The 14,623-nt window shown below is 33.0% G+C and overlaps 1 protein-coding gene across 2 annotated transcripts in view; it reads right to left on the reverse strand.

Moving 5' to 3' along the window:
* Positions 1 to 14,623, reverse strand: part of LOC106469609 (BTB/POZ domain-containing protein kctd15-like) — a 57,743-nt gene that overhangs the window by 10,812 nt on the left and 32,308 nt on the right. For both annotated transcript variants that reach the window (XM_022398971.1, XM_022398975.1), the window contains exon 2: positions 12,372 to 12,533. In XM_022398971.1, coding sequence (XP_022254679.1) covers positions 12,372 to 12,533 — 162 coding nt within the window. The remainder of the gene's footprint in view (positions 1 to 12,371; positions 12,534 to 14,623) is intronic.

Genomic DNA, 14,623 nt, shown 5'->3' on the forward strand with positions numbered 1-14,623 from the left:
GTAAAGGTAAAGGAAAGTAATATAATAATACGTACACACACTACAATATATATATATATATATATATATATATATATAGTGCCGAAGAGGTTTTTCGTCCGTTACAAGAGTCCATCAAGATGGCTGGGACATTTTCCAGAAAGTAGTTTGGTTTGGATTTCGCGCAAAGCTACACGAGAACTGTCTGCGCTAGTCGTCCCTAATTTAGCAATGAAAGACTAGAGGGAAGGCAGCTAGTCATCGCCACCAACGAATACCAACCGTCACATTATAACGCCCCCACAGCTGAAAAGGCGAGCGCCCTAACCACCTGCCCATGCCGGGCCAATCTGTATAGAAAGTAAAAGAAAAAACACCAAAAAACTTTAACTATATGGGCTGTTTATAAAGTCGTTCATATAGGGTATCCATAAGTCCTTCTGCTACTTTCCAGTTCCATAATTTGGAAAGGACACTATGTATGAAAGTGAAAATTGGAGAAAATCATGAACCACCACAGCGGATCATAATAGGGTTCTCCTAGGAACTTCACAAAAATTCGAATAAAACATACGGGCAAAAACCATCTTAAAAGCAGATGTTCTTGAAACATCACTCAAAACCTTCTAGCTCAATAGCTAAAATAAAAAAAAAATTCTATAATAGCAACAAAAAAAATTATTTCCGATTGTTAGTCAAAATTCATCCATTTGTTCTTCATATCATTATTATTACTACTCATATTATTCTTGTTTCACAAACCTACAGAAAAAACGGCTATGAATATTTTATTCAAACCTGGTCAAACCTACTAAAAAAAAACTCCCGCGCAAGTCATAGGACTATTTTATGTTGATTCTTCAAAAGAGATTTTATCAGAATTTTTATCGCCACTGGCCAATTTTTTTTCGAAGCCATTCAAACACCGAAGCCTATAACAGAAGCGGCTAGGTATATTGCGCCAAAATACATGCACAGCTACTAAACAAACTCCTACAAAGCTTGTAGGACTATTTTTTTGATTCTTAAAAGTCAAGAATTCCACCCAATAAAATTATCTAAGTTTTTTCGCTACAATTCGCTACGTAAACAATGTATACGTTGATCACAGTGTCTCCAGCCTTATTATCATTGATTGTACTTTATCAAGCAGCTACAGAAAAAACGGCTACGAATATTTTACTGAAGCCTGGACAATAGTAATGAATGCAGTATTGAGTATGCCATGGGATAATTTTAAAATTAATTCAAACACCTTCGTTTTCTTGCCCTGAAGAATTTCTCTAGTCCTTCACTTTCCGCCATTGGAAAAAATCTGGTGTTTTACTAATGCACATTAATTGGAAAATATTTTTTTTAATTATAGCGCATTAATTAGAAACTGCCACGTTGAGGGTTCATTTCTCAAGTTCGCTGATGTACTTTGTCTCTACGTGGTTTTTTGCTATTACTTTGGTAAATTTTCTAACAGTAGACGATCCACAGTAGAGTTCTGTACTCTTGTAAGCAGTAATTTATTCTACTGATTTTCGTACTTCGCTTGTTAAACGCGTGTTTACACGAAACCTCAGGCACTAAACCACCTGGCTCAGTATATAGTGGTTGATTGGAAAAATAACAACAATGAAGCAGCAAACTGTTGAAAATCTTGTAACATTCAACTGAATGCATATGCACGTATGTAGCTTAAACTTTATTCTCCATAAGTGGACATAAAAAACTTAAGGAACAAGATAATTAAAAATTGTTAATTGAAAAGGGGAATAGGGATCGTCAAAAAGTACAGAGAAAAATTGATAAGTGCTGTAGACATGGAGTTGAAATAGGGATTTGTAGCTTGAGAAAATAATGTAGACACTATTTTCAGCCCAGTTTGTTTACTTATTTTAGAGTCCATAGTTGTAGGCTTGAAAATATAATCTTTGCATTATGATTCAACTTGTTTCTGTACGTTTTTGACGATCCTTATTCCCCTTATTTAATTATCTTTATTATTGGCACATTTGAGACAAGATGATCCAATAAAAAAACCTTAATAGATATTACCACACGTTTAGTATTTCCTTCCTCTACTGACATACAGCATCCAGTACAGACATAATGCTGAAAACGATCGCTACACGTTCTGAAGAATGTAAGCGATTTACCTCAGATTGTGTTTTCTTTAGATTGGGTAACGACTGGACAGCGTCGCGGTTTACAAAAGCCTTGAGGTGACTTCATAATCAGTAATTTGTAAGGTTGATATCTGGCTTCTCTTGTGAAGTCCCAGTAAACATAAGCCTTGAAATGACTTCATAACCAATAACTTGTCAGGTTAAGACCTACTTTATTTTATTAAGTCCCGGTAAACACATGCTTGAAATGATTCCATAACTGATAATCTGTCAGGTTGAGATCCACCATCTTTGGAAAAATCATACTGACGGTTCTTGTATCCAACTTTCAAGTGACTTTAGCATTTATATTTAGTTGATTAATTATGCAAATTACGATGTGCTGATGAATATGTTCTCCAATTTTTCACTTTCATGTGTTGTACCGTTTCACAGATATGACACTGCAAAGTGTTTATAGTATTTTATAACCATCCTATTTAAGAATTATAAAAAATTCTGAATAACTGATGTTAGATTAAGTTTTTTAATTAAAAAATCATGTGAGATGAGGCAAGCACCTGATAAGTAAAAAACAAAAAACATAATGTAATTTTCGCGAACTTCTTTTATTGTCATTTTAAACTTTAAAACAGTCATAATAGTATTTCGTTTGAGTGTTTTAAATGCATCAAGAAGCGAAAAAATAATGTTAGTATATTCAAGGCGAGTGGCTGTCAAAATCGTACCATATATGTCAATTACATTCAAATTTGAACCATTTCTAATCTGAGATTCACATCTTACATTTTTAGCTTTTTTACATTTGATTAATAAAGACACTTCATTTTCTTCTGATAGAACATAGGATGTTGACGAAAGTTACTTTTTTGTGCATGAATACGTTCTTTTACTCACAATCGCTTAGAAATGAGAACAATGACGAGAGACAGTGAAGTGCACCTTACGTCTCGAATTTCAAAAAGCAGAAAGTAAGTTCGAAATAAATATTTTCCATACTGAGAGCTACAATTTCCACTCAATATTATTAGTTTCATATTTTAACTATGACTAGCCTAAATTTCCTAAGCTAGCCGAAGCTCGTGAGATATTATTGGGATTACGGCCGAAAATATCGTTAACAGCTATAGTACCAAACTGAAACAACGCGTTCTACTCTTTGTAAGTAAAAACGTAATAAAAATGTATTTAATTAGCTACGCTGATTGCCAGGTTTTGCTGTAAGTACATAACTTGTTCTGATCAGAAGTTAATATTAATCAACTAGTCTGTTACAATAGTTTCTATATGTCGAAACTTTTTGTACTAAGCTAATTTTCAAATTTTCATCCACAATCTGTTATTAATCACTTAATATTCCGATAAAGAAGCAACTGTTCTTATAACCTTTTCTTGAACCCTTACTGGTTGACCGGATAAAGAACTGAAGGAACAGTCTGGAAATACATTGGTTTTAGCTCCATTCGGTGTCTGCTTCTTCAAAAACTGGGGCTATAAATACCGACACCGATTGCATAGTAGTTCAGGGTCATTAGGGGCACATAAAGACATCATGTGCACCGTTAAGACATCCTTTTAGTCCGCCGTTAGGCCGTTTTTCTTCTTTTAGCCTGAAAAGTCACTGACACTAAGAGGGCGCTGCAAACAATATGAGCAAGGAAGTCTGCAACCCCCAGGGCTATCTTGTCACCTGTGTCCTGGCCCATAGTGTCCTAGTGAGGCTTCTCAGAAACTATCAAGGGTGAGATAAGGGATGGGGTAATGTATTTTGTCACAGTCATTCTTCTGACCTCAACTAATGAAGGCAATGTTAGGTCTTAAGAGTGGGTTGGTGACCAGTTTTGTTGTACTTGAAGTTCAATTTGTCACTGTCGACAGATACATATATCATTTGAGAGGGAGTATATTCATTGTATCCTGATAACAACATATTTCCTGTGCCATTTCGTTGCATTATTATTTTGCCTGTAATAGTCTCAGGAATCATCTTTTTTGTGAACCCTCTACTAAACTCTAAACCTGTTCGTTGTATACTTTTCGGCAATTTTACTGAGTCTGCTATCTTTCATTAAATTCCAGATACTTTTGTCCAATGGATTTTTTAAATATCCTTTAGTATGTATTCATATGAAAGTGATGGCTTCTTGATGAGAAACAAGCAACTCAATGGATCAAGCATAATGTATTAAACTATTAAATCTAAACGAACCTACATCAGATTGACCCAAGCTATCGTAATATTTGATTGCAATACATTTTTAAACGTTCAAAATGCTCCAGGAATAAGAATACCTTTATACTAGACAAGTGACTTGTAATGATTAATAAAAAAAAGAAATAAATCACTGTATGTTGTTGGACGTTAAAAAGTACAAAATTGAAATAAATGAACCTTGTGCTATTACTTAATAATGTACTGTTAAGCATAGTTAAACGAAAGATGGTAAGGTTCGTATATGCTTAACTATTTAATTAGTAATACCTAAGTATATATCACAGATTATATTTGAGACTACTTGTAGCATTCAGTTATATGCATGGATGATGTGTAGAAGAACATGTAACATTCATTACTTATGTTAATTATGTGCGGAACTACTTGTAACATTCAGTTATGTACATGTGTGAAATAACTTGTAACATCTTACCACGAGACAAATACGAAGTTTTACTGAGTGAAAATTAAAGCTCCTCTTATAAGGCCGCTTTTACATGTTAACACTTCATAAACATATTAATGTTAATTTATTAATAAATATTGCCTAATTTATTTATTACATTACTTCAATCGATCTTTAGAACATTAGATTTGATATACATATACAAATATGTGCGTGTATTAACATTTTATTTTTATTAGTCTCAAATAATAATACTCTACTTTGAGACTTCCCTGTTGACCCAACTAGCTCTTATTAGCCAAGTTGAATGCAGTGCTGCCCATAATATCTGTTAAATAATTGAAAATAATCCGAAAATTGAAGGAAAATACACTTTAGTAATGAAGAAATATTGTTTAAGACAATGTGAAAATAGCATTTATTCAAATATCTTAAAATTGTGATATCATCTTTATTAAACACATAAAATTACCGTTTGATATAATTGCAACCGCAATTAACCCTTCCTTAACCACTCTGCAACTCCTGGAAATTGCTGGTTGTGCAAATCCACTAATAGCGTGTGACAATTATGTTGAGATGAAAACCTCTAGGCAGTCTCATCACCAAAGTACACGGTGATTATGTGAGTTTCACAACCTTACCAATTAACATCTTTACATGATATAACATGTGACGATTGTTTTTTATTTAAAATAAAATTACCTCTTTGAATATTTTTGTAATTCGTCATTGAGTTACTTTTAATGTACTAAATAAAAAATATATATTAGCCAATAACAATCATAATATGAAACAAAACGCAAACTATGATAATGATTATTCTAAAATAGGAGTTCCCATATTTTACTTGCTCAAGACCCCCCCCCCCATCCCCATGACATTCGTTATCCTGATTGAGGGATTGACAAATGAATCCATACAACTGGAGTAAGTATTTACTTTCAATGAATACAGCTTTTTAAGGCAATGAATCAAAATAAATAAAAATAATAATAATGTGAGAGTTATTTGGGGGAGGGGGATATTTTTGTATTTGCTACAATTCCTATGAACCTACATCGTAAACTCAGGGTTTCCAGACCCCAGTTTGGGAACCTCTGCTCTAAAACGTAAATAATTTTATTTGATAAGTTCAATCAAAATAGCCAATAGCTGTCATGTCAACCTCACCTGTAGAAGGTATCTGCAAAATATTATTTTCAAATAGTTTTGGAAACTTACTTCGTTAAAGAACAATATAATAATTGTAGAAAGGTACTGTTTTATTCAACAGTTTTGGCCGAGAGGGGCACAGTGGTTAGCGTGTCTGAATGTGAGTTTGAGGTTATGTGGCTCACATCTTTTTATTATAAAAAAGTCGGTTTCCGTAGATAAGGGCCGAGTGTTATAAGAGTAACAGTCAAAATCTTACTATTCGGTCTAGCAAGAGTTAACAGTGGGTGATGTTGACCAACTTCCTTCTCTCTAGTCTAAGATTTTAAAATTAGAGACGGGTAGCGCAGATAGACCAAAAATGATTTTCCGTGAAATTAAACAAATAAACAATATCTATTGGTTCATCGATCTATGTTTTCCAATAACTTCCGTATCGTAAGGACCTTAGCATTTAGAAATTTTATAATTCCAGTCTGTTTTGTACTTTTACATTGATATGAAACATTATAGAAAATATCTTCGTAGGTACTTCTCATATGAACAACTTTGCACTATTTTTCTTACAAACTCAGAATCAGTTACACTATGTTCATTAGCTTAACCCTCTCGCCATGGGCATCCTATACTACGCATGTCATGATGTTTTTAGTAAGTTACATTCAAAATTTAATTAAACTACATTTTGTTCATGTTATAGCATAAAATCGTAGCTAATAATCCATATTTTCATAGTATATACGTTTTAACTTCTTAATTTTGTAAGATAATATTAGAAAATCTTGAATTTCTCCTAGTGTGAGAAATGTGACTTTTTTCTTTAGGCATCCCCTCTTCTCTAATTTAATTACCACCCCTCCAAAAACTACGAAATTTAATATGAATTACTTATTATAATATTTTCATCGCTCAGGCAAAATATTATTCTCATAACCATCAATTTTGTTTGGTTACATAGCTACCAAAGAGAAAAATGAGACCCCTCTTGCCGCACCCACCTGTCACATCCTCTCTTTCAGGATGTGTCAATAGTTCTCTCTGACGTTCTCGAATGAGGTATTACATTATGTTGTTTTATGTACAGAAAACTATTAATTTCTCTTTCAGTACAAACTTCGTTCACTTTCCCGTGGGAATGAAGTTTGTACTGGAAGAGAAATTAACGTGCTGCGGATGTAATAATGACAGTCCAGAAATTTGATGAGCACAAAAGTTGGCCTTTACTCTTACAGTATTAAGTATTCACTAAATCATTCAGCGAATATAAATACTATGCCGTTGAATTCGAATACGAGTACTTTAATTTTTCCTAGCAAAGTTTTCGAATACAAGTACGAATACCCCCAAAGCTGGATTCGAATGCATACGAATACCGAAAAAATAACCCATGTCTGTAACGCCATTGGGGGACCTGTAAATAACTAGGCAAACAAACCTTGCTAGTGATCGAATGAACGTTCTACTTTATGTTATACCATACTTAACTTAATTCGACTTTTTGTTTAGTATTTATAATAATTTATAGTTATACGTTTATCAAGAAGGGATTTATCTAAATTATGCTTAGTAAACAAACTTTAAGTCTATGCACTGAACATATGTTTCATAGGTTTAGGGTTTCTGGGATTAGCTATACTTCCAACCGTACATGAGACCACATTAAAATAAGTTGATCTATACTCTAACCGTACGTGGGACTACATTAAAATATGGTGATCTACACTCTAACCGTAAGAGGGATAACATTAAAATAAGTTGATCTACACTCTAACCGTACGTGGGACCACATTAAAATGATTTGATCTACACCCTAGCCATAAGTGGGACCACATTAAAATAAGTTGATCTACACTCTAACCGTAAGTGGGACCACATTAAAATAAGTTGATCTATGCTCTAACCGTAAGAAGGACCACATTAATATAAGTTAATCTATACATTTTCATAAAACGAAAAGAAGACAAAACAAACAACAATAAAAACAGTTACAAGATCCATTTCAAGGAGTAAAATTAAGGAATTCGTTGAAATATAGACAATGTGAATATAGCCACTTTAGTTGTATATGGTAGCTATATGTTTAATAATCCTGCAATAAACGCATTATTTTATATACGGCAAATTTCGGTGTATCTTAGACTGACGGCAATTTTTTTATAGACGCTAAAAAAAAAAATTTTTCTATGTTTGACTTAACTTCAATTGTTATGAATCTATTTTTCTGTTTACTGTTATAATAATATTTAAATCTAAGGGATAAGACATTTGGAATCTACAGGATGGGAACGCAACGACAGAATACCTTATGAAAGAAAAAAAACTGTGTATCAAAAAGCGGAAACTCATTACTAAAGTAGAAATTTTGGTCAAAGAGCATAAATACGTAGACCGGGGGATCAAATGATCGATTTCAAAAGGGAAAAAAGTTCCGAAGATTAATAGAAACAAAGATTGGACCTTATGAAAAGGCAAAAGTTATACTATAATTATCTCCGCCATAGAAGGTGGACGGAGGTTATATTTTCACCCCTATGTGTGTGTGTGTGTGTGTCAGTAAGGTTTCTCGAAAACGGCTGAATGGATTTTGACGAAAGTTGGTATACATTTGGACTATGAACAAACCTAGAAGTAATTAGTTTTTTTGGAGGGCCAAGGTCAAGGTCACAAGTATCCAAAAAATTTCAATCTGTTAACGTGGGGCCTGATTTTTCACACTATTTTTTCGCTCTATAACTCAGTCAAAAATTATTGTGTTTTGGTGGAACTTGCATGAACATATGTAGAATATTAACTTGGTGCACATATGTAGAATATTAACTTGGTGCACATATATAGAATATTAACTTGGTGCACATATGTAGAATATTAACTTGGTGCATATATGTAGAATGTTAACTTGGTGCACATATATAGAATATTAACCTGGTGCACATATATAGAATATTAACTTGGTGCACATATGTAGAACATCAACTTGGTGCACATATGTAGAATATTAACTTGGTGCACATACGTAGATTAATTTGGTGCACATATATAGAATATTAACTTGGTACACATATGTAGAATATTAACTTGGTGCACATATGTAGAATATTATTCCTTATTCCTCACTAGTTTAGTACGTATATTCCGAATTCGCTTGTTTTCACCATTCATATACTAGTTGTCAAAATGTTTTTATCTATTAATTGAGCTCCTCTCCCAGTATAAATAAACATTTGCGAATAAAGTCAGTTTCCCTGTTAGACAACACAAGTATCCTGTGTAGAACGGAAGTGACACATAATTGTTCGCAGTATATTTGTATTTTACCCGTATTCCAGATATTCTCTTCAAGTTGTTTGGTTGGTTGTTCCAGAGCAAAGCCACATTAGGCTATCTGCTGTATCCACCGAGAAGAATCAAACCCCGTATTTTAGCGATGTCAGTCCGTAAGCTTACCGCTGGACATTCTCTTTATGACAGTTGGCAAATAAATGTTATATACCGACATACTTGCATAAAACTGAAAGCAAGCATCTGTAGTTTCCTTCGGTTGTTTGTTCGTATTTCTCTGTTGTTGTTTTTCAAAAACAAATGCTACTTTTTATAAACATAGTGGCTGGACCTTTATTATGAGTTTAGTGATATATCAAAAAAGCTTTTCATATACATGCGAAACAATCATTTTTTAAAGTTCTTCTGCAATACATAAGTACGAAAGTAACGCTTCTCTAAATATGCAATATCTGCTTGAGATATTTATATTTACCATAAAAATGATGGTTGTCATTATAAAGTAAAAAAAAAAACACTTCTTACAGAAAGAAGCACGTCTTTACGGTGAATATCAATAAGTAAAACACATTTGACTACTAATAACATCAGGAGAGATCAACTTTTGACATTTCCATTTCGTTGGAAGATGTTTTACTTAATAGTAGACCATTTGTTGAAGATCATGGTCTGTAAGTGTTTCACATGATGTTAATGAAGAAGGACGCAGTGTGACAGTCTGAGTTGTTAAAAAAAAAAATGTCTTACTAGCGTGTGCTAGGAGTTTTAGCTAAGTTTGTAGAGCATTCGCCTGGTGTGCGAAAAGTCTCGGTCTCAAATCCGAAGCGAGGAAACATACCGTGAAGAAATGAAAATACCACAGCATCATATCCAATGATCAGGCACAACCTATATATGATTAAGTATACGAGTTCCGTAGAATGTGGGGGTTAAGGAAGATAACTGATGTCAATCACATACTCTTGAACTAATTCCAAATAATATGAGTAAGGTATTATTATATTATCGTGGAAAAACTAGCATTGTGAGGTATATATGATCAACAGCAACGCTCAAATACATTCTGAATCTTATATGCCCCTTATCTAGGATTCAATAGTATTGACGAGAACGTTCCCATACAGAATTAATCCATCATCATCGCTTGCTCTACTGAATCATCACATATAATATGTTTACTCTACTAACAATGCAGAAGTTGGTGCAACTCGACTCATCAGACTGCATCAACTTCTAGTCATTCAAGCATTTGTTCATTTTGTTTAAGCACAAAGCTGCACAACAGGCTATGTGTTCTGCGCCGTGGCCAAAGCAGGAATCGAATCCCGACTTATAGCATTATAAGCCCTCAAAGTTACTTTTGAACCAGCTGGGTGGGAGTCAGTTGTTCAATGTCCACAATTCAGGCTCTAAGTACTACTGAAGCCATGTTTTACTGCTTGTATTTTATATGCTCATGCTTTTTGGACTGTTGTCGGCTACCATATATAAGTTTCAATAATAATCCATGCTGGGATGGTCCAACATAGTTTTAATCCTGATTATTAGTAAAGATTGTTGTTGTTATTGCTTGTTGATTTTCGTGCAAAGCTACTCGAAAGCCATCTGTACTAAATGATAGACTAGACACAGTCAACTAATTAAAACTAACCACAGCCAACTCATGAACTACTTTAATCGAATAATATAATTCTATTTTTTCAGTAACGGGGTGCGAACCACGAAAACTCGCATCTACGGTCTGACATGCTAACTATTGGGTAACGCTTGACTCTCACTGTTCAACGAATCAGTGAGTTTAGAAACAGTCTGTCTGATATCTGTTTCACTTTACAAATCCGTTCAATCGTCTTTTCCCTCGGCCTGTCACCATCAGTTGTTTGTTACAGTGTTTCTTAAAAGCAGAATATCTCCCTTCGATTACAACTATTGACAGACACTAGAAAGAGATGTATTTGAAAAACCAGACAAATAAACGGTATCAACTATCATGTTTCTTTGAAAATTGGAAGGATCCTAGCCCTTATCCATCTTATTTCAGATTAATCATGATGTATCACTGCATTATAGGGCTAAAAAATTGTCCGACATATGATTAGTCTACTTTGCATATGAAAACACATGGATTGTTTTACAAATACGTGTGTGTGGGAAGATGGCTAACAATGTGTCGCAGTGTATATCCTATACATAAAATATGAAGTGGAAGTCAAAAATAAACTTTGTACACTCTCAGCTTTTACACATGTTGAGATATTCTACTTAAGATCAAGTAGATATTCATAATATAAAATATTTCCATTACATTAACCCCGAATCATCCAGGCCAAAATCCCTAAGCTGTTGTAATAAATGCTCATTAGATCCAGCAATACTAATTTTTTAGTTCTTATTGTTGCATCGTTTGGATTTTAATCTGAAGAGTCCAAAAACAGTACAAAAAAAACTGAAATTGGTTTTGATACAACTTCCAAATGATTGTCAAAGTTTAGCTATTTTGATGAGGGAAGATTGCAATTTTCTGTATAAACTTTGCCAGAAACTTAGATATTTCAGAGCAAACAATAACCAGAAGTATTTCAATAAAAGTAGTTGCAAAGAAAGTATACATGACGAACTTTACAAACGTTATTCTACCGTGATCACATCAATTGGATTTACTGCACTTGAAACATCCTTTGACTTTGCAGGTCCAAATAATAGGATGTATAGAATCGTCTTCTGATGTTTTCATAACGTTCTGCATTCGTTTTTTACGGTTTAGAACAAGATATTGTACACAAGAAAAGTATTGTACTTTTGGTCAGGAAAAGGAAAATATTGCTCAAAAGAAGGGAAAGGGATGTTGAAGATTGAATTATTTCCAGTAAAAAAAAGTTAATAACATTTCGCTTTTACGGAATGAAAGCTCTAATCTTTAACTATTGTTCTAGCATACTTGTAGTAAATTCGATAAATTTCCGGATTTAACATACTCAGGATTTATTACTAAGCTCAGGAAATATTTTGAAAGGGAAGTCAAAGGGATGCAATTTCCTGGGGAACATTTTTCGTGAAACGCTATTGGCTAAAAGACTGATAAGTAATGTAGGCCAGTTTGTTTGACAGAAGTAAATCGCTCGTGTACACATATTAAAAACAATGATGTTTTGACTTCTTAGTGCAAAGGTTTTAAACATAACACACAATGCTCTACCTATCTAACACATTGTAAGCCTACTTGGTGAGGGTTTCCAACGATGAAGTATAGATTGTTCCTCCGACGTCAATGTGGACTGGAGCTGTGTATCGAGAGGTAGCTGCTACACAGGGTATACCTCCAATTTTATGGTTGAAATTTGAATCAGTGGAGCTCATTACTAAATTGGGGTCCATCCAAGACCTAGAAATTCGAGAAGTATTTAATTAACATATGCATATATATATACACACACATATACGCGTGTGGCTCGTGAAAATGTAACATTTTAGGAATCATACAATTTTTAATGCTGCTTTGATATTATTGCAACGATACTGGAACATTATCTAACTAACACTGTTTCACAAACAATTAGTGTTTTATTAGTTCTGGAATTTCTATGGAACTTTAATTTAAATTCGTAGCTGAAACATTATCAGCCTAACAATGTTTCAGATACAATACTTGTTGCATCAATACTGGAATTTTCATGGGAATTTCGTAACTGAAATGCTAACAGCCTAACATTTTTTTAGATACAGTTAGTTTTTCTCAGTTCTAGAGTTCTTATAGAACTTTGAGGCCGTAGAGAAAACATTATTGGTTTAACAATTTTTCAGATACGTGTAGCATCAGTTCTTGATTTTTATACAACTTCCATTACGTGAGTGAAAGAAACATAACCGGCCTAACATTGTTTCAGATATGATAAGTGTTATCTTAGTTTCAAGTCTTTATAGAACTTTCAGTCAGTAGATGACACATTATTAGACTAACAATGTTTCAGCTACAATATGTAACACATCATTTCTGGAGTTTAATGGAACCATCAGTACATAACTGAAACATTACTGGGTCAATATTGTTTCAGTTGCAATACATGTCTTCTCAGTTCTCGAATTTCTATGGAACTTTCAGTCTTTCTTATTATTCAGTACATAATAAACTTGAAAAGTCAAACTGAAGTTTTTTGCCAATCTAGACAATTTAAAAAATTGTGTTTTGTTAGTCAAATGTACTTATTAAAAGTGATTTAAAATCAACAAAATATTAGCTGCATAAAGTATTAAAATATTCTAGCTACTATTTTACATTCGTGATCACAATATAAGTTGTTCTGAACAAGTAAATATGAAAATTATATACACATAAATATACAAACATACATATGGGCATAAATACGTTTAAGATTATATCATAATTTGTGAAACTCTTGTTGAGAATAGGAAACAATTCATTATGCTATACAAAATTCCGTAGATGAATCGAAAATTTGCTCTTATAACAAACTTCCTAAGTGAAAAAGATACAGCTTATTACATTAAAGAAAATAAGACAATTGATTGAATTACATTCTTAAACGAAATGCGCTATATAAAGTTATTTCAAGAAGTGAGGTTGACATCGATCCAATTAAATTACATTCTTAAACGAAATGCGCTATATAAAATTATTTCAAGAAGTGAGGTTGACATCGATCCAATTAAATTACATTCTTAAACGAAATGCGCTATATAAAATTATTTCAAGAAGTGAGGTTGATATCGACCCAATTAAATTACATTCTTAAACGAAATGCGCTATATAAAATTATTTCAAGAAGTGAGGTTGACATCGATCCAATTAAATTACATTCTTAAACGAAATGCGCTATATAAAATTATTTCAAGAAGTGAGGTTGACATCGACCCAATTAAATTACATTCTAAAATGAAATGCGCTATATAATATAATTTAAAAGAGTGAGGTTGATATTGATCCAATTAAATGAATTACATTCTTAAACGAAATGCGCTATATAAAACAAATTCAAGAAGTGAGGTTGACATCGACCAAATACTCTAGCTAGTGTGGTGAACTAAGCTGGCGTTGTCTTGAATACTGCAAAATATTTGGTTGTTGAAGGGTTGAATCGGCAGGACTTGAAGTGACTTGTAAAACTAACATGGGTTCTATGTTCTTATCTTCAGCCTATAAATACTTTTTAGGATCTTATAAAGGAAGATAAGTTTCGGAATTGTTGAACTTGTTGTTAAGCTCAAATAGAAATAAATATATATTTTTGAATGTCGTTTTTAATGCTGATTTCAGAAATATAAATTAAAATTTGGAAAAATGAAAATATTTTTTTTGGCTAGGTTAGGTCAGTTTATTTGAGGTTAGATCAAGTTAGACTAATTAGTAAATAATTACATGTTTATTTAATAAAAACAAATTTAATTACAAAAATTCTTTAAAAATACAAATATTTCCATTCTTTCCCTTTAAAAATCAATTCCCCAAATTTTATT

This window comes from Limulus polyphemus, unplaced genomic scaffold (genome assembly GCF_000517525.1).
Source record: "Limulus polyphemus unplaced genomic scaffold, Limulus_polyphemus-2.1.2 Scaffold98, whole genome shotgun sequence".
In the NCBI taxonomy this organism is placed as follows: Eukaryota; Metazoa; Arthropoda; class Merostomata; order Xiphosura; family Limulidae; genus Limulus; species Limulus polyphemus.